The 27,092-nt window shown below is 32.1% G+C and overlaps 1 protein-coding gene across 1 annotated transcript; it reads right to left on the reverse strand.

Annotated features, from left to right (window-relative positions):
* LOC112684315 (dynein heavy chain 5, axonemal) lies at positions 1–26,300 on the reverse strand. Its single transcript, XM_025555765.1, has 64 exons — positions 26,094–26,300; positions 22,384–22,521; positions 22,146–22,244; positions 20,746–21,121; positions 20,288–20,448; positions 20,096–20,221; positions 19,745–20,017; positions 19,345–19,663; positions 19,026–19,249; positions 18,822–18,969; positions 18,569–18,750; positions 18,300–18,506; positions 18,003–18,199; positions 17,784–17,931; positions 17,582–17,699; positions 17,267–17,521; positions 17,010–17,170; positions 16,570–16,854; positions 16,315–16,510; positions 15,729–16,246; positions 14,970–15,649; positions 14,746–14,910; positions 14,515–14,667; positions 14,082–14,451; positions 13,795–14,019; positions 13,496–13,668; positions 13,061–13,427; positions 12,670–13,003; positions 12,418–12,575; positions 12,190–12,308; positions 11,621–12,131; positions 11,391–11,536; positions 11,140–11,330; positions 10,803–11,080; positions 10,504–10,744; positions 10,212–10,417; positions 9,799–9,962; positions 9,561–9,683; positions 9,284–9,476; positions 9,099–9,229; positions 8,889–9,037; positions 8,656–8,825; positions 8,135–8,584; positions 7,717–8,061; positions 7,158–7,373; positions 6,831–7,096; positions 6,463–6,631; positions 6,080–6,391; positions 5,732–5,888; positions 5,535–5,665; positions 5,014–5,458; positions 4,778–4,899; positions 4,333–4,501; positions 4,105–4,257; positions 3,804–4,030; positions 3,644–3,721; positions 3,346–3,540; positions 3,182–3,283; positions 2,873–2,953; positions 2,692–2,771; positions 2,449–2,605; positions 2,161–2,373; positions 1,883–2,035; positions 1–1,796 (listed from the first exon to the last, which is right to left on the reverse strand). Exons 1-64 carry the CDS (start codon positions 26,181–26,183, stop codon positions 1,410–1,412), a joined length of 14,076 nt encoding a protein of 4,691 aa, XP_025411550.1. The 5' UTR covers positions 26,184–26,300; the 3' UTR covers positions 1–1,409.
* Between the last annotated feature and the right edge of the window lie 792 nt (positions 26,301–27,092).

Below are 27,092 nucleotides of genomic sequence, written 5' to 3' on the forward strand. Positions count from 1 at the left end.
TTCATTTATACATGTTTTAGCTACGACTTCAAAAATTTGGTGAGATCGTGTTGAAAAATAAAGATAATATAAAAGTTGTCATTTAAGATTTCGGAATATTAATAATGTTTCTACACTTCCAATGTTCTTACGGGGCAATTTGCATTTATTTTAATACATTTACAAAACCCGCCAATCCATAAACTTTCAATCCTTTAATCTTATGCTACGTAATTAAGCGAACTAATATTAATGTGATAAAGTCTCATCGACGTCGTAAACTCCATAAGACAAAAAAAAGTTTTTAGATGCCGTTAAAAACGTATATAACATTCCAATTTATACTTTTCAAGCCGTCCGTGGACTTTTAATATTCAAACCAAAAACTTCATTAACGATAATGGCATATCGAGGTAATTATGTATACTGGTGGGGTCGGTTAGATGGGCTTTTCGAACTTGGCCAAAGTCGTTAGCTTGAGTTTTATTGTCGATTGGAAAATTCGAAAGAGGGAAAAATACTAAACGCGATCAATACGTTGGACAAATTTTTATTATATTATATAATGCTATTTTAAGGAACGTTACAAGATTTACTGATTCACATATTATACACTCTTAGTATGTTAAGTTTGTTAGTATGTTATTTTAGTATGTTAGTATGTTATTATAATGTTTATATTATGGATAGTATAATTTTCGTAACAACTTTCGGATTTCAGATTTATATTAAAGTTTCTATTGAATTTGTTTAATTTTTGGATTTGGAACTATACCTCTCAACATTTAACATGGAAATGGAACTTGATAAAATGGTAAATGAAGTATCTAGAAATAAGTATTGTAGTGTATTAATGTATCGATATCAAAATAATACTATTCAAAAAATCAAAAATTCAAGATTTTCACGAGTGTAAGAATATAAGAAAAATATACACATCTGGATTTATTAAACATTCATTGAACCTTCGGAGAGCATTTTTCGAAACGAATATTGCGAAAATGTACGTAAAAAGATTAATAGATTAACGACTTTCAGTATCAAAAACATTCATAATATACCAGTGTTTTAATTTTTTAACTGTTATTAGTCATTACTGCATGTCTTTATCAGCCACGGACGGAATTTACCAACATCGAACGTATTTGTGTATTATTATAGTATTTGTTATTATCTAGATATATATGTCACATTGTACTGTCGGTATAAAACCAAGCTCGACGATGCTATACGGACTATACGGATGCAGAACAGTGAGACTCCATTGAATGTGATAGTAGCTATTGGTATGACGTAGATCGTGTGCGTATGCGGGATGTGCTGCTATAATCATTATTATTATTAAACCTGCACATTATCGACATGCAATAACGTCTCTCTTCACTGGATCGATCGAAAAAAACACAGTTTCACGCGCGTGACCCACGACATTATTTTATATCGCACAACAGGGCGACACCTCTAAGCGTCCAATGTCTCGGATTGTTGTCCGTCTCGAAATCGATCGAGCCCACGTACTTCAGATCCGTCCTCTGCGGTTTCCTGTATATGGGACATTCGTAGAGTTTCGGATCCTTGCCTGCGGTAGTGTTGATGGCGAACACGTAGATGACCGGCATCTGCTCGTATAGTACCTTTGGCTTGCTCTCCACGAGCTTGCCTGTTTTCCGGTCCAAGCTTGCGCCCTCCAGGAACATGCCACACACGTACACACCCTCCGGCGGTGAGTCACTCAACTCTTCTTTGTTATGGCGCGTGATCAAGTTCTGAAGCACCACTGAGTCCAAAGCCCAGCCTCGATGTGCTCGAGTTACCTCCTGGAAAATCATCCGCAGTCATATTATTATTATTATTATTATTATTACTATCGTGTACAGTACACACGTTTAGAAAATATGTTTACCTGTCTCATGGCGGTCAGAAATCCTTGGGGATTGAAGAAACCTGTCATCCAAAACACGTTCGGCCGACCGTTGTTTATCCATTTTCTAAATTGATTGTCTCGTTCCAACAACTCGGTGAACCAAAACCCAAGTGTGGCTGACTCCCAAGACACCTATGACACACACATACAAGTGATTATTAGTATTTTAAAACTTGTTCTCTATAGACTATACAGTACAGTTAGACCAATAAGAATATAAAATAATTATAATCGAACGCGTCTCATTGTATATTTACTTTCTGCCATTTCTGCGGTATCCTCGCATCGTACATTGCGTCCAGACTCTCCCTTAAACCTTGGCTCATCACGATCGTACCGTCGATGGCCAACTTCAGATCACACAGCGTCTTCTGGACAATTCCGATCACTTTTTTTATCCGGTCGATTTCTTGCCGTAAGAATATGTTCATGGGCAACAGGGCGCCCATTCTTTGCAGTGATTCTTTCACCTACGTACACAAAACCATACCGATGGTAAAGATTTTTCGGACGTGGTGCACCGGTAAACCGCGAAGGTCACTCACCTCGAAGTCTTTGTACTGCTTTGGTAACTTTTTTAACATGTCATCGGCTAAATGATAAACGACACTTTCTCTAGTCTCGCCTCCTTGACTTCCACCCTGTTTGGGTTGAACGCTCAAAATAGTGTCCAGTATTCCCTTTGCGGTGTTTATTTGATGTCTGTTCAACGATAATAGTTTTATTGTTAAATCGATGATTTCCCTTAGTTATAAGGCCAAAAATATAAATAATTAATAATATTTTACGTGATATCTGCATTCGAATGAAGCCCAAACACTTCTGGTGAGTCAGTTACTGGCAAACTGTTTATATAATCGATACACCCCTTTTATATTTATATATAAATAAGTATAGAAAAACAATTTAATTAATTAAATAATGGTTGCAATAACTTAAAAAAACACGAAAAATCGATGATGGACGTACTTGTATATTTCGATGTACAGGTACCTTATAATTTCTGTAAAACTCAAACCCTGGCCTCAGTAATACATCACAAAACCAAACCTGTAATAAAAATTTAATATTATATTATTTTTGAATATACACATTCGTAATATCATTGCTCTTCAGCTAGTTATAATTACAGTACGCCACACGATTTGTTAAACACTCAATAATTTATTTATTTTATAAAAGTGTACATTTGAATTGAAGACAAAATTTTTTCATTATGTACATTATAAATTATTCATGATATTTCTATATTAAGTAAATTTGTTTAAATGTGTTTACTTGAGTAAATGTGATCAAAAGTCTTTTGTCGAAATCATCAGTCACCCTTCCGCCGTACTGCACTTCGCCCAACATGTAACATATAGTCGGCCAAGAAACACCCTGTATATGTTAAAAAAAACCATAAGTTTTCGACTATCATATTCATGTTTTAATAATTCCACTTTTTTGGGGTCCATATCGTCCAAGTGATTTTGTATGAACTGCACGCTAGCAGCAAAATCGGCTTGATTGAACTCGTACGGTATGTTCCATCCCAACGGTCCGAATTTCCGTCTTTCCTGTACGATTGTGTGAAGAAATCCTACGGCATATAGTAAAATGGGCCATTGTGGTTGAGCTGAATAATCGAGCATATCCTAGGACATTATAATATTATTTTCAATAATCGCGCATTGTGTTTAGTAAAAAAAAAAAAAAGAAGAAAAGTAAAAGTAAGGTATATTGGAAGTATTGTATTACCTGACTAATGTTTTGATACGTCCTCTTCATGCTGGCCCTAATCCCTTGGGGAGGTTCATTTGTAAATTTAATCGCCATCTAATGAAACATTGTTAAATTGTATAGTAATTTGTATCGTAAGTAATATGGAGGTTTGTCGAAGGAAAATGATTGTATGCACCTGAAGTAAAGCTATTGGAAATTGAGGATGCACTTCAGTGGTTATCCACATTCTAAAAGTGTTGTGTATTTCTTCTGAATCTGACAGGGCATCCATGGCTTCTGTACAAAACGGTAAAGATAAATGCATGTTTTGTAAAAGTACCCAACCGCCATTGGCTATGCAATCGGATATCATGTTTCTTGCATGTATTTCTTGACCTTGGCCCATGGATACGGAGCGTATTTCTAAAACGAAAACACACACACACTCAATTAAGAATTTGTAATATAATACAATATGATATGATATTATGCATTACGGATGTCTTTAGATTTAGCTAGAGCTGTAATCTGTGGAGATGGATCAGAGCCTATGGATAGAATACACACAAGTGGAGTTTGAGGTTCTGATTCTTCCCAGGTTTTTTCCAAATCTAAAATACACGCTTCTCCATACTCTGGCCCTAATGAATCTGTAAAATGCGAAGGTATATATAAATATATATTTTATTTATTTTACTAATTCTTTCTTATTCTCTTTCTATTACCCATTATGTATTTTCGTGACTGTGATAACGTGCGATCAGGACTCCAAGACCTAACAAGTAAAAGTTTACGAAAAACGTCAAGAGATTTATTATATCCACAAGGTATATCTTCTTCCTCTGGCTTTTCTTTTTCATACCAATTACGCCAATCTTTCTCATTTTGTTTAATCTGAAAATTAATTTAGAATGTATCAAAAAAATAAAATAAAAAAAATATAAATTGAAGTTTACATACAAAATTAATCTTTTACTAAAATTAGTTTTTTTAATTTTTACTATGAGTAAATATGTATAAGAAAAATTAAATAGAATTATGAATGTTTAATTTAAATTTAGAAAATTAAAATCAAATACAAATTAAATTATAATTATCTCATTATTAACTTTACTGTAATAAAATTAAAATAATATTTATTAGTAGGCAGTAAAAAAAAAACAGATTTACCTTGTTTAAAAGATTTGAAAAGACTGATAACTTGTTAAGTTCAACCAAATTCAACCAAGTTATATCTAATACCCATCGGAATGGTTTTGGAGCCACTGCATTCAAATCTAATGATGCTCCACCTACAAATATTATTTTTAACTTTATATTATGAATTATAAATCATACAAAACGTATGTAACTAAATGTGTTTATGCAGACATTATGACTGATTATAAAGTTCAATACAGAAATACCTTTGATAAATGTCATAAACTCCTCGTGGGTAATACGTTTTTTATGGCAATCAATTTTCATAGCCAACATCAACGTAAACAATGGCTTGTGGCGTTCGTATAAACTTCTCATTGTAAACATCCACACCTCATAAGTCAGATATTGTAATATATTTATAATACGTTCTTCGGTTATCGCACTTTTTATTGATTTGTTAATCGAGTTGTCGAATATCATTAAAAATTGTTTCAGTGAGTTTTGGTACATAACATTAACATTACTCATTTCAACGATTAAAAAATAGAGTATGGATCCACGAGCTGCAACAGCACGGAACTCTTCTCTAGCCTTCATAATTTTTATTTCGGTCTGTTCAGAAACTTGAAGTTTGGCATTCACAGCCTCTGCAGTAGCCTTAGTCTCTTGGAGCACACTAATTAAATCCTCATCGTCTACCAATGAACCCTGAATAACAAAAAAATAAATAAAAGCATAAATATAATAACATATCATGTACTAAATGCGTTTAGATATGTGTTACTTGAATAGACGATAACTTGTGCAACAGATTGCTTTCAAATTCTTTCATTGAACGTTGGTTTTGTATAACAGATTCGAATAAGGCTACACGTTCAGCTTCTAAATCGGATTTTTCCATCAGTATAACTCGACCTTGAAATAGTATAAAATGTTTACTAAATTTGTAATTTTAAATTTTTTTTTTAAATTTTTATTTACCTAAAAGTTGGTCTTCAAGACCTTGCATTGTGACTGTAAAATCTATAATGGACGTTTTAGCACTAATCTCCGGTGAATAGGCGGGGTTGGGCAGTTTGGTTGTTATATATAAGACAAAACCTGGCATTACGTCCGTTTCTTTATCACCAACAACTACCTGTGATATTTATTATACTTATGAAACATTTTTATAAAAAAACATTTTTGAACACATGCTAGAATATTTGTAAGTTTATAAGAATTGAAATTCTAAATTGCCATTATAATATAATAGATTCGTATTTTTCGAAAATGTTCTGTGCATATATAGGACCTAACGTATAGTACGTGTGTTTTAATTTCTTATACCTTTTCAATTGAACCAGATTTAATGAAATTCTTTTCCAACACGTTATCAATTACTGGGTCAAGTTCTTCACAAACATCTTCAATTAATAATGGTCTTCCCAAAGATAAGCAATCTTCTAAATGAGTTCTGAAATATTTATGGTTTAGAGAAGTTATCTGTAGTTCATTAGAAGATTCCTTGTTTTTAATCCACATCTTTCCTTGGTTTTGAGGATCGATTAACAATGGATATGAACTAGATTTCGTCACTATTAATGCATTTTGCACTGAAAGTTCGTCATTAGGAAGACCTTGCAATGTCCACTCGGAAACCTTAACCATTTAAAAGCATATTTTTATATGGATAATTATAATAACAGTTAGATATTTTCAAAGGTTTGTACCATGGAATTTTCAACCAACATGTTTATTATGTTCAACTTTGCTGTAAATGGTACTTTTTGAGTTGTTAAAATATTCATCCAACTCTGAACTAAATTTGAACGAAATTCTTGATTATAAGGTCCACAATAAGACAAAAATCCTGTGGCCAACAAAACGTCACCAACAAGTCTATAATAAAATAGAATTATAATAATTATGTTATTTTGTTTTTAACATTATTTCATTAAAAAGATATAAATATTATAGTTTCATATTCTGAACATCCATACATCTCTTTATCACGTCCAACTGTGAAGTATCACCCGACCTTGATGTCTCGCACTTTTTTTATAAATAATTAATATTACTTATAAATTATAAACAGTACCGTCCAAGTTGTTTTTTGAATTCTTTACTTTGTTGAGTCCATCTTATTTTTTCACCACCAAGACCATTAATTAATGCGGTTGCCGAAGTCATTTTCCTTAGACATACATTTGCTGCATCGGTCAACCTCTGTTTTTCTTGGACAGCAGCATCATATTGGCTTTTAACTTCATTTAATGCTACTTCTCTTTCGTGAAGTTGAAGTTCAGCTTTTGACAAATCGTCCATTGCAATACTAAGTCTGGCTTCTTGTAAGGTTAAATTGGCCTAGACACACGGTTTACCTTGTGCTTAATGTTCCTGTCTAACACAAATAATTAATACATACTTTGAGTGGCAACACTTCTTTATTTATACTATGAAAGAATGCCATAGCTTTTGTCCATGACAATAAACCAGCGACATCACCACAAACTCTTTTTGCTGTGTCCATATTATAATCCTCCATGTTGAAGTAAAGTTGCAATAGTTCTACCATCTCACTAGTGATTGTATCTTTTGGATAGTTTTGTAGCTGAAGTAAAAACGTTGTACTTGCCATCATCTAAAAAGGACAATTATAATTTTAATTGTAATATGTAAAAGCAATTAATAAGTCAAGATTTTAATTTTATTAAAATACTAGTAGTTATATCTTGCGATTTTTAGGAACATTTTAAACCAGTTAATATTTAAAAAAAAAAAAAAAAATACTTTTCATTTTAAATCATCAATCATATCTTTCTACTTTATCCAAATCAACAAAACTAATATAACAATAAACCAAATACTTTGCAACATTTCATCACAATTATTGACATGTAATTAGTACATTATAATTATTCATTGTTTATTGTGACGAAAGTAACTGTATTTTATCTTACTATTTAAATACATTTCAGAATCACCTTTAAGGATTCTGGCCAAGATGGCTTAGGACATCTCACGGTTGTATCACTTATGACCGGATGCAACTTTCGTTTAAATAATATCAACACACAATCCATAATACGCATAATAAGATGCGGAGGTCTTCCAAGTTTACGAACAGTCGCTATGTGTGCAGGTTTTATGGTGTTCAATGCTGATTCAGCTTCTTCTAGTGCTGGCCGAGCTGCTTCCAGTTTTTCTTCAGCGATTGCTTTTTCTTTTGCTATTGACTCAACTAAAGCTTCTGCTTTTACTTTTACTTTCATCACTTGATTTTTCACAATTTCTGCTTGCCTTGCACGGTCAGTTACTTCGACCAACACCTATAAGTTTGTTTTTATATATGATTATTTTAACATTTTTTAAATTTTTGGAAATACATTTTTTTGTACTTACGGTTTCTGCTTTTTGTGAAGCATATGCTAAATCTTGTTCCATGACATCCAAGTCTTTCTTAAGTAGCTCTACGGAAATAGAAGCTTCTTCCAGTTTTGCCAGACCAGTGTCCATTCGGTGAGCTCCTTCGCCCAATTCTTTTTGTTTTTGATGATATATACTTTTGTATCCACCGATAAAATTCAAATACGATTTTGGTGTGACATGTGTAGCCCGACGGAACCTTTGATAATAATCACTGGACGTATGATCTACGATATCTTGAATCGTACCCATCGCACCAACTAGTTCTTGTTTCACTTCAACCGTGCACTCAATATCGAAATCAACCAGAAAATGTTCAGCTACTTGAATAAGAGCATCTTTGGGCCATGGTTGGAACCAGTCTATAGTACACCCAGATACTAATGCTGGGAACCTAAGTGCACGATTTCGGAACTTTTCTCCAACCTAGAATTCATTATTTGTTATAATTGATACATATTTTATAGGGATAAATAATAAAAAAAAAAAATAATTACTGGTGAAAAACAAAACACAACGTGAAGATTTTGACATGTTCTCGTTAAAAAGTAATCCATTATAATTTCATGGTTTAATGTTCTCTTTGAATTTTCCCGTTTCATTATAGGTGTTAATTCCGATATTATTTCAGATTGTTCATCTTTTGTAAACAGATTGGTTATCCCACCTTGAAATATATACAATACGTTGTTAACAAATGTGGACTGAAATGATAATTCACATATTTTACCAGACGATAGAATATTATTCAAATACTCCAGAAAACCTTCTTCTTTAATATCTAAATCAGTAAAAATGAATGTGGTGCCTTTTGCTTGAACACCACATGTTCTATATAATAGTTTAAGATCTTCCAAGAAGTTTGTTATATTATAGGACCTATAAGAAATTAAAAGTACATATTAGATTACAATTTGATTTAATTTTAATTGTTACAAACCTAGTTAATGCTATTTGAAACGTCTTATAGCCAGCTATAAAAGAAGCCAGTCTAGTCAATGACTGTTTTCCAGAACCTCCGACGCCTACTAGCATCACGTTTCCACGAGGATGTCGTATAACTCTTGATATCTAGGGAATTTTTTTTTTTTTCATATCATTTGAAACTTATTAATTATTACTTACTTTAACCAGATGCAGAATAGCATCTGGAAAAAATACGAGGTCCATTCCAACACCTCGAACCATTTCATTAAATTGAGACAAAAACATTTCCAATCTTTCCCTGAGTTGAGATTCTTCCAAGACAGGTTCATAAACTTTGGGAAGTTCCATGTCAGCTTCTTCACCTTCTTCTCCGGTTGGCTCTGGTGCATCTCTTAAATGTATTTTTCACAATATGTACAGTGTACATTGTACACGAACTATTATCGAATATAACAAAAATAACGAGACTATTCACCTCATGAAATCGACAAACGGAGGATCTACATCCAACATGCTTATATACTGAGTGCCCAATCTTGTCTCCACAACGTTTCTAAGTTCTTTATCAAACCAACTCTTATCATTTAATGATGTAAATCTTTAAACGAAACATTTTATTATTACACAGTTCAAATAAATAAATAAACTTAAAAGAATTGTTCAAATTTTAATTTCATTTCCATTTTACATTGTTGATCTGCAATAAAAATTACCTATCCGAAAATACCCTGGTAGTCTCATGTCTCCATAGCATCACTAATGTTTTTGAAGAATCAATAACAGTACTCAACGTTCCAACCATGCCTTGCCAAATACGAGATAAATCTCTTAAGCTGAATACATAGTGGAATTTGGCTGGAGTGGGTAATAAATTCATCTATATAAACAAGATCATAATTATTTTTTTCTCAATATAACGTATTGTAAATATTCTCAGCAATAGACAGATATTTAGTAATAATGTTGATGATGATTTCGATGTATACATTGTCATGTTCTGAACAAAACATTTATATACATGAATAAATAATAGTATATCTAAATATAACACCAGAGTTTTCTAAGTGATCCGTATACAATTATTGTGATGACTTTAGAGGCATATTGTTATGAACTAAACGATTACCCTTGTCAGATGCCAAAGTTCTCTGGTTATTGGTGTTAATTTCTTCACCAAATTTCGTATTTCCACTGAAAACCCTCGTTTAGCATTATAGTGCGTTTCACCAACTACTCGAAAGATTTTATCAATAGAGGCATCTGATGGCATTGTACAGTTGAATATACAGAACTGTCGTTTTAACCTTGATGGTATATCATTTCGTCCGCCGCCTAAAATATTTTTCCGATGTTGGTGTTTATATTTTTTTATTTAAATTAAAATCATTCTAAAAAAAATTGCAAATTTAATAAAATACCTGGATGTACCATAGCGCCAACAAAAAGTATATCACTCAAAGTAGAAAATTCACCAGGTTTTTCTAAACTATAAAATCCTTTCATATCCATTGTTTGGCGAACGATTTCATTTGTAATTTGATCACCCCATTCATTAACTTCTGGTAAATTAATGTCATCAATAAAAACGGTCATCTTAAGACCTCCCGGTGGTCCAAATGTGTTTCCTAATCTTTTTTCTACGTAACTTTCAATAGTTTTCTAAAATAAATATTATAAAATTTTCAATTTGAATGTTATGAAATTTTAAGCGATTTACTTGAAATTGAAACGGGCTCGTTGCAGAAGAAAAATTGAATGATCTGCTTAAATAAAGTTCTGGTTTAGCGGATCGCATATAAGATTTCATCATAACGGTTTTGCCCGATCCCTGTTCTCCAATCAACAAAACCGGATGTTCTTGTGTAGCTATGATGTTTATTAAATACGTGATACGAACGCTTTCTAAAATAGGCACCAGAACTTGACTGTAATCAGAGCTAGACGATTCTGTTTGAGTGGCAGATGCCATCGCAACGTTCCAATGTTCCCATTTTCCTATGTAATCACGATTAAATTGGATTTAAATTTTATCTAAAACTCAATGCAGCACACACCTTCATCAGTAACGAAGAAATCAAATACTGTGGCATCGGGTTGGTCATTTAATTTGGGTAAATCAATAATTGAAGCAAAATTATCGTTTATATAGCTGTGAAATTTATGTCTATCCATTGTTTCCAATAAAGCTCCTAATCCCCACACCAATGAAAACATATACAAGCGTTGTAAATGTATTTTACTTGGTCTGAAAATATATTGTTTGTATAATATTCAAATGTTAAATGAATTGTTTTTTTTTACTTACAGCAAATTGTCTGGTTGGAGATAGTAGTTTTCTGTTCCATCCCCTTCTTCGGAGGAATGTGTATCATCGTCTTCAATTTCTTCTTCTTCTCTGCCGTCTTCTTCGTCTGGTTTCTTTGGAATCAATCCTTGTAACAAGACTAACATCTAAATTCATATTGAGTTCTCATATGAGATAAAAACCATCACGTGCTCCATAAACATTGATCAAATAGATTTTTAAGTACTTACCTGTTGAATAGTATTGCATTGTAAGACTTTCATTGTCATATTTAAATTTTGTGATGCCCAAGTATAAATTGTTGAAAACGTCATCTCAAATAACCGTTTAAATAATTTCGATTCTCGCTTATTTCTTTTTTTCAACCAAGCTGCCAAGACAGGACACCAATCCAACCCAGACGAACTCATATACACCATTCCGTTACGCGATACAGTAGCCGGAGAAGCGTTATCGATGTTATGCGGTTCAAATATGATTTTACAACACGGCGCCATTGGAAGACGGTCACCATTAGCTAATGTTAATGTTTTGTTATCGTCCAGCACGGAGTTTAAATTTTCTATCCAAATGCTGTCCACCGGTCCGTCGAGAACCAGCCACACATTTTCTCCTTTTTTTAATTTGAGTGTTTTTCTCCACAAGGCTGAAAATATTCCATCTGTCCAGTCATTAGTAGCCACATCAAGACGACCGAACATCTGTGCTGCAGTAATCGCTTTAGGATTCATTCTCATTTCCCTATAACATTTAGCCAATAAAAATACACTAATCAGATAAATTAAATTTACATTTTCACCTATGGCTTTCACCACAAATAGTTAAAGCTTTCATTAGAATTTGGATGCAACAGGTTTTTCCAGATCCAGTTGGTCCAAGCGTCATTATACCATGTCTAACGCGTTGTGTTTCATACAACTATAAACAGTTTATATCATTGGTCACTTATAAGATCATTAATTGTTATCGTTTACATGCAAATGAAATAATTTATTTTTCGTAATTTAACATTATTTTAATAATTTACTTGTATTAATTTCAGAACCCATGGTGAGTGATATATTAAACCTTCTTCCTCCACTTGACTTGCGATTGCCTCTTCCAACTCAGGGTATGCTGTTTTCTCTAATACTTGATTAGGAAATAAATCAGTGACTAGCGAAAGAAATAGTGGTTCATCCTCATCTGTTTATTTAACGAAAAAATATTATGATGTTAAACAAATAATATTTAAAGCTTAAATAGAAATATTATAAAAACATATTTAGTCATGACTTACCAATTAATTTTGATAAATTCATATCTCGCAATACTCTCATAACGATTGTGCTTTCCGAATCTTTACTATTAACACGTTTAGCGGCACCTAAAGTTCTTAATACTGACAAAATGTTTCGCAGACCAAAGTCGTAATGGACTTGTTTTGTCAATTGTTCTTCGCATAGTTTGTATAAAGTATAGAACTTTCGAGCTAGTGTTATGTTTTCTAAAAATCCACAACTAGCTAATTTGACCCTAATAATAATTTGTCTATCTGGAACCATCATTGCTACTGTGCGGAATTGAATTTTTAAATTTTCTGGTAATTCTTTACGGCCAGCGTAACCTGGGTTCTACAAAATCAAACAAATTTAAGTTGAAGTTCGGTTCCCATCACTTATCATATGTACCATTGTAATAAAAATGCCAAATTCAGGACAGAGATCTATTATATCACCATCCGTAAACGTAAACTGTTTTTTCTTCTCTTTTTTTGCTGACAATACAACCGCTATTTGTTGTGCTGCTACTGATAATACAGGAAGTTCAATACGATTGAACTCGTCAAAACAGCCCCATGTTCCTGATTGAGCTAGGCCTTTGTAAATTCTTCCCAATCCTCTATAATCCATTTGATCGGAACAATTGAAAACGACCACATACTTGGCCAAGGTTTTCGCCATATCTTTTACCGTTTCAGTTTTTCCCGTGCCAGCGGGTCCACATGGTGAGCTACCCATACTCATTGCCAATGCTTGAGCGAGTGTTATATAACACCTAGAAAGAAATAATTAAATAAACTCTAAATAAATAAACGCATCCAAAATGACAGAAATCCGTTTAACCTGTCTGTAAGTGGTGTAATAACTAGACGTTCTGTACACCCTAGATACTCATTTTGATAATTAAAATTAACGTCTGTAATAGAAATCCAAGTTTTATCCAAATCCTCTTTAAAATAAAATCTACATTGTTTTAGCCATTCAAAATCATTGACAGAACGCACATTGAGTCGACACTAGATAATATGTAACAAAATTTAATTTTTAAACAATTTTTTTCGTTCTAATATTAATAATAATGTTAAACATAATTGTCAGACAAATTATAGCTAATTTTAAGTATAAGATATTTCAAAAATTACCAAAATATCAAAAATATCTCTTTGATGAACATGTATTGTAATCAACGTTTCAAACTTTATTCTTTCGATGCGCGTCAAATCTCTAGTTGTTTGGTCGATCAATGTGTTTAAAAGTTCTAAAAATCGATTGTTGGTATCATGCATCTGTTTTCTGTCCGTTCTAGCATGAATTAATGCTACTTCGGAATCTCTGGTCCAAATCATTTGAATTCCTAGTATTCCAATCTATTGACATCAATAATTTTTATCGTAATATTAATATCGTCTGTGGTTAGTCAAAAATATACCTGAGCGGCCATCTTTTCCAAAAACGGCAATAGAGTAAAATTATTATCGTTTATTTGGTGATTCGCTGATCGAATAATTGAATGAATAGTTTGCTGAGATGTCTGCAATAAACTAGTTAACCAAGTTTCCACGCTGCCTTCAGCTCTTACGGCTCTCTCGAGTGGTATGAATTCACCTTCCGTAGAAATAATGGCAGTCATTTTATTATACTCAATTTCATGGAATTTCACTGCCTTTGTATTATCAAATATTGAAAGTAAATGATTTTGAATCGTGTGTGAATCTGAAGCTTGCCCTAAAATCTCCAATAGAGCAGGATCCGAAACAAAAAAAAATCTAGGAAACATAGTTCTTTTTCTTTCCAAGTAACTAAAATATTATACGGTATTATTATAATAGAACAATATAAAATTGGAATTAGTAATCATTTACCCGCTTAATGATTTTTGACACAACTCCAATTGTTCTTGTAGATGTGGTAAAAGCTGTTTGAGCATATCATCTCCAACACAACAAATTACCACACTTGGAGTTTCATGTGCTCGTTGCATTATTTTTTGCCACGATTTGTCAATTTTACTAAACCTTTAACAATACAATTTATTCAATCAATAGTTACATTAAATGCAACTTAAATCCATCGAAACAATGTAAATCCTTAACCTTTTTGCTTCTTTGGGTAATTGTTTTGCTATATCACCTCCAACAAATACCGCTTCTAAATACACCCACATATTTTGAACTAATAACCAACGCTCCAAAATTTCATTGGTATTAGATAAATCGTAAACCCATTGTTGTATTTGTTTTCGAAAAGGTGCATTATACCTATATTTTCATAAGTTTTATAAGAATCATTTTTATAAATTTCATAAATATAATTCTACCTATTAGACATCAATGATCCCAAAATCATTAAACTGTCTTCCAATTGACCGATAGTCTCTGCTGTTGTATCACCTCGAAGTAATAACTCTCCCCGGTTATTGAACGTTAAAAATGTTAATTCCTGTACAGACCATTCATTGGTGACTTGCCTTAGTTTAGCTTCAATATCTTTTTCTTTCATAGCAGATATGCAAATATCTTCAATGTCTTCTTTGTGTTTCAGTAGAGGTGCTTCTAAAATATTTTTCAAGCAAAATCCTTCGCTTTCTAATTCAAAGTTGTAACTAGTGATCTGCATAATTCTTTGCCAATGTCTTTGTTTCATTGCTTTATTTGCCATAAGTTCTAACAATGGACACATATCGTTAAAATCATCAATAGTTCGCTTTAATGCATGGAAAGCTGGCCATTCTTTCAATCCTTTAGGTAGTTTCCGACATCTGTTTTGGAACTCCATCAATTCATTGTTTATCTGCTCTATGTTGACGTCTCCCCATGGAATATCGTAATAACTGCTAACTCGGTCGATCACATCGTTATAAAGTTTATATAACTTTTGAAGAAGGTTCAATTCTTTACGTATTTGAACGAGCTCTGGGTATTCGGTAGTTTCTAAACCAAACAATTCTTCTCCGCTTTGATATGATTGTAGACGACGCCACATGCCATCGAATCGATTCTGTAAAAATAATTAACAATTTTTTTGGAAAATTATTTAAATATATACACATTATTAAGCTAATATCTTTATAGTTTACTTGAAACATAATTAACCGATCTGATGCTTCTCTGGGTGTAAGACCAGGCATCATTGGTCCCAAAGTTCTATACTCGTGGCAATACTGTACACAGTCCAGTTTAAAATGTTTTAAATTGTCAGCTAATTCTTTTTGCAGTTGGGGTTGGGATTCCAACAAATAAATATTCATATCCATGGCTCGGCTCAACACTCTTTGCCAACAATACCTTACATTATCAACTAACTCTAAATCTTCTCTATCTACAGGTAGATCATAACGTGTAAGAACGTTAAAGGCTTCCTCAATAGGTTCTATTTTAAGTTCCATATCAACTTCGTTTTCTCTAATTTTTTTTAATGTTTCTATAACCATTCTAATGTCATCTAGATCTCTAATAGAGCGCTCCAATTTTCTTTCCATTTCATTCATTACAGCGTACACGTAATCCATTTCACGGTGGTATTTTTTCCGTAACAATTGACCAATTCGACGATTGCATGACTTCACCTCAATGGTTAGACCGTATTTTAATTTCTCTAATAAATATATATATATATGAAATAATAAATTTTTTTACAATAGATAAATTTACAATATAACTTACCAACAGATACTATAACACAAGATCCAAATTCATATATATCCGGTTTCATTTTCAAACTTTCCAAAAGTTCATGATGCTTTTGAAGATATGCTTCCGAATCTAACAGTGAAACTGTTGACAAATCTCGTCTTTCTGATAGATCATTGTTCCACAATATTTTGTATGGCGTCCAAAGACTTAAAAACTCAAACAGCATCTATAAAATGTTTATTTGGTTAATACAATTTATTCAAAGCGTATACTAATGGCGTTTACTGGCTTCAATGGTTGGACACAAGTAGAGAGTAACGAAAGTGCTTTAATGATTTCTTTATTTTCGGTAACGTGAGAATAAAAATTTCTATGCATAACAGGAAACGGAGGTTTCTTCTCGCTTGTCAATTTGTATAACCTGCGACGCTTCGCTCTTGCATCATCTATGGTGGGCACAGTGGCTGGTACGCTCTGTTCCATATCAGAAATAACAACTTTAGAAAAAAATTTTTCTCTACGCTCGCTGCAATCTTTCTTTAGCTGTTTCCAATGTTTTTCTGCTAACACCTGTCGGCAGAGAAACAAACGAGACGCGCACACGAAGACAAATACGTGGACAACACAAGACAAAACCAAATAAGTAATACCCAAATTAAATTTCATGTCTTTGGTTGTAGTTTTCGTATTTCACTATTTATTGCACAGATATTACAAAATATTACCTTTGTTTTCTTATTACCAGACCATTGTCCGACCCCTCTTGAAACCCCTACCATCAATTTTCCAGCTTGAACCATTATATCTTGTAATTCATTTATGTCCGGTCTTATAACTATTGACGGGACCATAAGAATTGCTTGCACTTCGAAAATTGGATTTTCCCCTAAAAAAAATATATTGTAACAATAAGAAAAAAAATGTATTTATTTATGTATTAATGATTTACGAACAACACGATGGTTATTCACTGTCAATTTACCTTGTTCTTGAGAGAATTTTTTCCTTAAAGCATCAATCGACAGTCTTGTTATTTTAATAAGTACATCGATTACTTTTCGACTGTAATAACGCCTCATTTCCTTAACAGCACTATTAGCAAGAGTATACACTGTTGGTGGTAACTCATATGCTGCTAAAACAAACGGGTTGTCGAAAAACTCGCACACAGTACTCCAGTCAGGTTGAGCTTCACTTGGTTTTCCTTCTTGTTTGGTAATATCTCCATCATTTTTATCTATAAAACCGTTTAAACATATATTTATGCATATATACCAACAATGTACACTAGTTTTACCTTTATCACTAATTTCGTGTTCTAGTTTTGGTATTGTAACACTTTCATTTGCTTTTTGAACCAGAGTTAAAACTTCTTCGACTGCCTCTTCTACTAAAGTGCTCTTTTGATTTAATTCCTATACGGTTAAAAAATAATCGATCATAATATTATTATTATAATAAATACAGTATTTTTTATTTAACGTATACCAATCACAAACCATTGAAGCCTGTCGACACGTTTCGTCAATTTTATCCAAAAATTCTTCAGCAGTCCAAGTCGATCCATCTTCAGGAAAAGTATGAAGGGTAATTAGTTGCATTGAAGAGAGCACCTGAAGTATTCTATTATTATAAACGTCGTGTATTCTAAAATCAAAAAAAAAAAATCAAATACTGCACTGTAGTAAAATACGTACAAACGAAATCAGTATTATTACCTGACAACTAAAACTTGAAATTTGTCTATCGCACAATTTGTTTTTTCAACAAAACTCTTCCACTCTGAATCCGTCCAATCAATTTTTTGTAATCCAGGAGTTAAAAGATCCAAGAGCCATACTAATTGAGTGACGAATAGTGGTCTGACATCTAAATTGATGCTGCTTGCCACTTTTCTCATTTTGTTTAGCATACACTGCATTCGCATTAAAAATTATATAAATCGGTACAAGAATAACATAAGTAAATAATATTGTTGTCGCTTTATAAATACATATATAATATTTTTTACTTACTTGCAGTGTATCACACACAAGTGTAAAATGATCTTTTTTAAAAAATAATGCTTTTGTAACAATTGGTACTTGTAGTTCCATTTTTAGCATACAACTAGACTCTAAAATAAGTAAGCTCAATCTAGGATCGAAGTTCACATAAACCATATTAGTTGTATTTTTAAATTTTAATATCGGTTGAACCAAACAATATTCTATCACTTTAACCTGTAAATACATTTGAAATAGTTATAAGATCAATAATAAAGACTGATTCAACGACTAATTACATTGTGATTCATCCAAATACTTTTAATCTCTTCCTCGTAGTTAAGCAAAGCTACAGACATAGCAGAAAATTTTTTTTGTACATCTGTCATTTCCGGCATAACTTTTAATACTGGATGATCGGTTGCTTCTTCCATTAAATAACTTAATCGCTGTCGTAATGATCTCACCCAGACAATACGACCTAATATAAAATTGTTTCTATCTATACTTGTTTTTTTAATTTAATAACCAAAATAATATATCTAATACTACCAGATAGTGGTGGGAAATTTCTAGGAACTGGAGGATTTCCCTTTCGTTTTTTAAATAATTTTAATGTTCTATCTATTTGACCTTCACAATATTTCAATACTCTACTATATTTTAAATCCATTCGGGTAACTGGTATTTTTGTAGCAATCTATTTTAAACAATTAATTTAATATGCATAAATTTACAGCTGAAAATATACAATACTTTTTCAAATTTATCCAAGAATTTTATTCCTTGACCTGTTTCCCAAACAGAACTAAAATTGGTCTCTATTGTATGCGCTAAATCATCTTTTAACGTTTGGACCATAACGAAAAACGTTACATAATCATGATCAAATTCTCTGTTTTTCTGGTCTAAATAATCATATCCTTTGTTCATCACCACTAACTTAGCTTCATCAAATGTTCGCACAGCATTGTCTAATGCTAAAATAAATTTAATTTGTCAAAGTTATCCAGCTGACATTTTCGAAATATATAATTTTTAGATAAAATTATTTTTTAAAAAAAAGATCCCATACCTTCTCCAAATAGTAAACCTTCCATTCTCCGTTCAAATAATCCGTTATAATCATCGACTGTATCAAAAACTGTTAAGACTTTGATTAGTCTATCACAAAATGCATCAAATTTACCGAACACGTAGTTTTCAGAAAAACTGAACTGCCTGCCAGCACCATGGTGATATTTCACCCTTTCGTAAGTATTATGGTATAATTTGTTTAATGTAATACATTCGTTCAGTTTTGTTGTAAGGACTGATCTATCTTGAGACCATATTGTGTCTTTGTTTCGATTTGTAATGTGAAGCTTACAGCTTTCGATCATTTGATTAGTGATCTACACAAATTTAATGTATTTCAATTTAAATTTCAAATATATACTTACAATTTTAATACCATTCAATGTCATAATATTTACTTTGACCATAAGTGATGATATTTTTTCAGTTGTGTTGTAAAACATCGACACGTCGTGAATAAGACGAACAGTTTGAAGCATTCGAACTAACGAGTTTCTCATCTTAACTGGATTATCAAGGTATAGCGAATGACAACATTTTTCCAGCGCCTGAATATATTTAGAGTTGTCTTTTGCTTCATTATAGCATAATGTCAGGTGGTTGTCTGTTCGTCTCCACCGGTCAACCATTCGAGAACGGGAGAGTTGTAAACAACAAATAGTCATTATTACCTGAAAAAATCACAAACCCTAAAATATCAAATGGATATTAAATTTAATAAAAAAAAATTATTAATTATAATATTGTACTTCGTCCCAACTGAGATTAGCAGCGATTTGTGAAAATTGGGCTCCACGTTTTTTCCAATACTCCAACTCGTCTTGAGGTCCACTAGTATCACTTTCGTACTGCAATTTTTCGTCTTCTAGTAAAATCTAGGAACACATTTCTATAATAACCGAAAATATAACCATTTTTTAATTAATTGATTTAAAGTTTACTTCTCGTATCTTTCTTATCCAGTTTGTTACTCTTTTCTCTAAAATCAATATTTCATCTCTGTTTGTAGCAAGTTGTTTGGCTTCCTTATATGAAGGTACTTTTGATAGCAAACTCATTTCATCAGCAAAAATATTTGGTTGGTCACATACTTCTTCACATACTACATACATGTAAAAACTCTTTAGGATAACATGGGCTTTATGTAATATAAAGATAAAACTATTCGTTTTCCTTGTAAGAAAAATATTGTTTTGAAAAAACTCCAACAGATTATAGAATAGCTATTATAGGACTTTGGGAGAATACTATAAAATTACTTTACTATTCGAGGATTTTATGGATTTATTTTCCCGTTCGCTTGTGTATAACATTAAAGTATAAACAATGTTAAATCGTATATGTTCAACATATTGTTGCAAACTCGTATTGGAAAAACAGTTAATTATGTACACATTACCTTTCAAACAACTGCAAAAGGATCTCAGTTCCGGCAGCAGTTGACTCTTTATCAATGGACAGTCCGGTTGATCTTCTGACGGCTCGTCACCCGTCTGCGGAATAGCTAACGCCGGTATGAACACGTATTCAATCGTTCTGGCTATGCTCTTGACCAAGCCTTTCTTCTCTGCGTCTAAAGTGCCGCAGATAAGATCTTTGTGAAATCCTTCCTCTGGTAACTGCTTGGCGGTGCTCAGGCGGATAATGTAAATACAGATGCCGGTCAGTCCCACCTCCCATCCGTCCGTGAGAAACAATTTCTTTTTCTTCGGCTTCGACACCAGGCTGGGCCGCCGTTGAATACTTCTGTTGCTATTCGATGGCTTCACTTGAATCTGAAACCATGACCGCCGGCGTAGAATTTATTCGTGTTACGATTAGTCTAAAACGCGCGTTTTAGTCAATCTATATATTAGATTAGGTTATAACCGATTTGGGATTTATGATTTTGACGGTCGAGGCCAATAAAATTTTGCTGTTCTCCTCCTCAGCAGTGCTCAACCACTTGGTTCGATCATGATTAGCTTTTCCCATTTCAATACACATTTAACACAATATTTATTATTTGTACAAGTTCACAAATAACGTCATTATATTAATTTTAACAAGGTTAAACATATATATATATATTTTAAACAAGAAGGCGTTTAATAATCGTACCATTTTACTCGTAATTAACCGGACTTCCTCAATGAAGATATTTTACTACTTTAGATTAGTTAGATTAGAGCAATTACTAATCTCGAGCTTAAAAATGTTTGCTTGAAAAAATTGCACTATCATCGTATGTTCTAATAACATTTATTTGAATTAATTTACCTATACCTCGATCGGTAGTTATTAAAATCGATCAATACAATTTTCTTCGATAGCAAAAAAGGATATATATATATGTATATACGAGTATATCTAGTAAGAAATTAGTTTCGACTTTTAAGAATTCGATTTTCAAAAAATCTAGAGTATTAAAGGAACCGCTATGTCAAATTTTATGTAGCAAATCAGTAAATGAGTGAATGAATTTGAACTGTTTATTTATTTACAAGGGTATGTATAAACAGGTAATATAATTCAAACTTTTATAAGTAAAAACTTTTATAATAGTTTGAATTTTATACACAAATATACAGAATTATTATTGTTCCGGAACCGATAGGACAGTGCCTGTTTCAATCAAATATTCGTATAATGCGGTAGCAGAGTAATTTCGCCCAATTACATAATAGGTCAGGATGGGCTATTGTTTCCTCGAATCACCCCTAAAAACATAGCCCTGAATCTAACATAACTTAACTGTACAGGCGCGCTGCGTTATTGTTAATAATCGATTATTTATAATCGACTGTTGTTGTAGTATACCATTTCGAACGAGTCCGAATCCTCGACTTCTACGTCTTGATAGAACCACATGAGTTTGGACCTGCCGTGGGGCAAGAACAGCTCGTTGATTTGATCCAACTATAATGGTATACAAAACAATCGAATGAAAAACGAAATTTTAATTCCAACAATAATATCATCATGATAATAATTAAGCATAAAATCAGCGGTACGCTTTGAGTCAGATTTGTCTAGTAAATATGTCTCGTAACAATACCATGTTGGATTCGAACACGTAGTCCATGACGGAGTTCCTTGAAAGACCCGTATGATCGATTAGTAATTGGAAAGTGAACTCCAGTCTGGAGTCCATTTCCCCTCTTCTGGCTTTTCGTTCGCATTCTTCCCGGCGTCTCTGAAATAATTTTAGAAAAAAAAATATTATACTCAATAAAAACGTAAATAATGACATTATATTCATAGGTCAGAACGAGGGGCGTATTTAGACTTGCTTCTAAAGAGGGGGGGAGTGACTCAAATTTTTTCTTTAATTTAGGCTTAAAATTATCGGTAATATTTAAATCAGGTGAATCTTTAATATTTGTGATTTCTTTTTAACCTAATGCCGGATCCACTTAAAATCGGCTTTTGTGTAGTTCTTTTTTAACATCTGTTTGTGTATTTTAAAGTTACGCTTGTATTTTATTTGATTTATTCACTAAGTATTGACCCGAAAAAAAGTCCAATTCAGTATTCACAGCCACGCGTAATTTGATTTCGTTATAAAATTATCCACATTAAAAAAATTTGAAATGTATAGATATCTCACATATAATCAATTTTTTTCTTAAATACGGATTCAGGGAGGTGATACTTTTCGCCCCCCCTTAAAATACACCACTGGTCAGAACTGCGGTTTGCTTGTAAACACAACGAATAATAGCCACCATCAAAAAACGGTCAAAGCTCATGGATTTATGTGCTCCATATGAATAAATTACGGTTCCTGCTGTTAAAATTGACGATTATGTAAATGTGTACGATTTGATGATAAATATTGACAAACCCTTTAGAACACAGTTTCGTAGTAATTACGACGAGGATTAGGGAAATAAATTCATCCTCGAGCTTATTTTTTTTTTTTTTTATAAGTATTTTTCAACTATATATCAATATTCTTGTCAGTTTTGCGAATGTTTAAGGTAAATTTTTAAAATATTCGATAGAAGTGAAATAAAATATTTCATCTTAAGATTAAACTGCGATGTTCTAACGAAAAAAATATGTAAATACCGTTACTATAAAGGTGATAACAATAAGCAGTGTTATGCATTATCTAGATCAAGGGTCTGCAACCTTTTGAACCACGCAGGCCATATTTTTTTTCAAATGTTTATCAAGGGTCACATTAAAAAAAAATGTTTACATATGATATATACTAATAATTATAATGCTATTATATTTGATTATTTTACATAGAAATATGAGTGTAAAAAATACGAATGTTACTGGAAAAAATTGCTTTAAAGAAAAAATTTAATTTTTTGACAAATTAAACGTAATGGCTTACCTTTGTTTTTGACGAAAAAGTATAAATCAACCGAAGAATTATTAAAGACGATGTTCATCACAAATTTTTCTTTTTTTAGTCGTCATAATGTTTGGATTTACTTGTAAAATTAAACTATTACATACGCAAAGTAACTATGACTATTAAAATTTTAACTTTTAAATATATATATATATATTAAATATATAAGTATATTTAATTTATCCTATGATTGAGTAGTGTAGCCATCATTATCTTCGACTCCGATTAGATAATAATAACAATTTCATTTATAAAGAAAAATAATTCAATAGTATTAAAAATTGTATGAAAAATAAACAAAAATATAACACAAAAATTAACCACCTTTGTGTGGGCCATAAGAAATTGCTTCGCAGGCTACGGGTTGCCGACCCCTGACCTAGATAATTTTACTTAGATGATTTATCTAGATAAAAACATTAATATTTTTATCTTATCTGAATAATAATAATTTGAAGTATCTTTTTATCCATCTTTTTAAATAAAATGGTTATCTCAGATAAATTATCTAGATAATTTTGAAAAAGATAATTTTTTTTATGTGGGAAGTGAAACGAGGAATAATAAACACTTAGTATTACCGTATGTACGTTTTAAATATTAAATATACATATTCTATAAACGAAGAAAAGGTATTGTAAAATTATTTACACATAAAATATAAAAATGAACGTATTTCAAATAATATCATTCAATTTTATAATGATTAACTTTTTTTTTTTATAAAATCGACGACTGGGCGATACTAGCGATCAGTGACGTACATTCAATCTTGCTCTGGGGGAGGTTTAACAAAAATAATCGTTATCTTTTTTTTTTCGTTGCACAGATAAATAACTGCTATAAATAGATATTATATTATACAACTTTTTTACCAATCTATAATTTACTTTTATATTACAGTAAATTAATAGGTATTGGAATATAAAAACAGCATAGTGTTGTATGTACCATCGAAAGATAGGTATACTACAATAGTTAACAAAACTTTTCAAACACCTATCAATATAATTATTTAATCATCATAATATTTGTATAGTTGTATATTTTAAGTTCAAAGCGTAATAATGAAATTACGAATATATTACACGTCATCAATAATAAAACAATTTTCTTTTTTTTTTTTGGCCCTGGGAGGGGTTTTGAACCCGGATACCCCCCCCTCCGTATGTACGCCACTGGCAACGATACTAGGTGATACGCTGCCCAATGCTTACGTCCGGAATTTAATATACCTATACCTAATAGCTAATATACTCATATAATAATAATATAGACAATAATTGTGTGAACACATGGATATAAAACGTCAATCTTTGGTTGGAACGTTCCATAAATAACATATTAACGTATAAACCTAGATTAAAGCAATAAATAATAATAAAGCCAACCAGTACCCACTGAATAATGGCCACGGCTACGTAGTATTAGTGTATATAGATCTTAATCGAGTTAGTGAATACTGAGAATAGCAGCAAGGTAACAGTAATCTCTTATTAGTTATTGGTAAATACATACGGTTAAATAAAATAAATATACCTATTTATATGAAATATTTTAAAATGATGATATATAATTATATAATTTATAATTAAGCATGAGTTTCATAAATATAATATACATACATACAGATATGCATTAAAAATTATAAATTGTCCATCAGAGACCAGTATTAATAACATTAATAATACTATTTTTAGTATCCTACATTCATACTTTGTTACGTTAACGTTCCATTGACCATCATTGTTATTAGTTATTTTTGGCTGTTCGGCGTTGGTAACTAGTTGTCCATATTTATCAATTTAACATGGATAAATTTATTTCTCGAGAGAGGAAACGGATTCATGAAAATGATTCTGACATTATGGGTATATGTTTAAATCTCAAAAATCATAAGACTAGGTACATTTTTAATTATACATTATTTAAATTATAATAAATTAATTTGATATGTTAACTGATTAATAACATAAAATAAAAAGAAATAAAAATAGTTGATTTATAATATCTTAAAATATTTATGTTTAAAAAATTTGGGTAATGAAAAATAAAAATAGGTTTATGTACTGTTTTCTGTCTAAATTAGCAAAATTAATGAAGATTATTTTATCCCAATTAAATTATAATTAATAATTAATTTTTTTATTCGTAGAAAAATAACCATTTTACAAAGTTTTGAATGATGAAACTGTTTAAAATTATGATTTTATCTAGTTTTATCTGTTTTTTATCTAGATAAATGTAGTTATCATTTATCTATTCAGATAAATGTTTAAATAGTTATCTATTATCTTATCTAGATAATATTTTGGTTATCTATGTACAACACTGACAATAAGTATATAGATATATCATCCTCTGTGGAAACGCGCGAAGATAGCAAGTATACTCACTTGCAAGGCTTCGTTTAACGGCAAAGACGTAAAATCAATGTCTTGTTCATTGGACTCTTGTAGATTGTCCGCAGGGTTCGATAAATGCATATTTTTTCCACTCTCCCAAATCGGTAACGCGCGTAAGTATGCGATTAATAAGTATAATTATATATAATAAAGCGATTAGTGCAGTGAATGTATGTCCATGTTTCTCAGGAAAGATGCAATGCAAACGTCACCCATAATAACGTATGATAAAAAGAAAAATATTATTTGCAACGCACGATATGGTGTCGCTTATGAGGACAAAACACGAACAACGATTACCGCCGTGATGTCGTATCGATACCCGTCAGACAACTGAACCCCACTCGTTTCGTTCCCAGGTATTTAAATGATACTAATACGTCGTACGAACCGATACATATAAGTATTGATGTACTAACATCTATGTACATGTGTGTATATATACCTATATTTAAACGTTAGCGCGGTTAACTAAATTTGCAGTTATTCAAACAGTAAACGTTCGAAGACCGGTGGACGATGGCGGGGGAGAGGTTAAGGATGAGGGTGTGGACGAATATAATAAATACCGATAAAAGCGGATATGAGAAATAAAAGTAAAAAAAATTCCCATAATTTATTTCCCGAACCAGCACGCGAATTTCCGTGTGTATGTACATCGTAAACGCGCGCGGTGTTTTACGGCGGCAGCATGTACAGGTATGGATGACGACGATTCGTTTATTCGTCGCGTCTACACCTGGCGCACGGTTAACATACGCGTAACGCGTTGAACTTTGCCGACAAAACCATAACCCTTGGTAATAACCGCATACGCGCGCGTTCCTTTTGGCATTAGGTTATTGAACCGTTTACCGGACATTTGGACATTTATCTACCGCCTGTGTCGCAGTGACACCGAACCCTATGTGAAGGTCGACGTCGTTCGAAGACGTTTATTGGAAGGCCGTTTCACGTTGAACCGAAATCGTACAAAATAATCGTCACAAA

The sequence above is a fragment of the Sipha flava genome, unplaced genomic scaffold (assembly GCF_003268045.1).
Source record: "Sipha flava isolate LNK unplaced genomic scaffold, YSA_version1 248_pilon_pilon, whole genome shotgun sequence".
NCBI classification, from domain to species: Eukaryota; Metazoa; Arthropoda; class Insecta; order Hemiptera; family Aphididae; genus Sipha; species Sipha flava.

Excerpts from the sequence above, each read along its gene's own strand:
- LOC112684315 (XM_025555765.1), bottom strand. The coding sequence starts at position 26,183 with ATGCATTTATCGAACCCTGCGGACAATCTACAAGAGTCCAATGAACAA. Across the intron at positions 16,247-16,314 it reads TTGTGTTATAGTATCTGTTG|AGAAATTAAAATACGGTCTA; the intron begins GTAAGTTATATT and ends TATATTTATTAG. Across the intron at positions 5,666-5,731 it reads TCTTGAAGACCAACTTTTAG|GTCGAGTTATACTGATGGAA; the intron begins GTAAATAAAAAT and ends TACTATTTCAAG.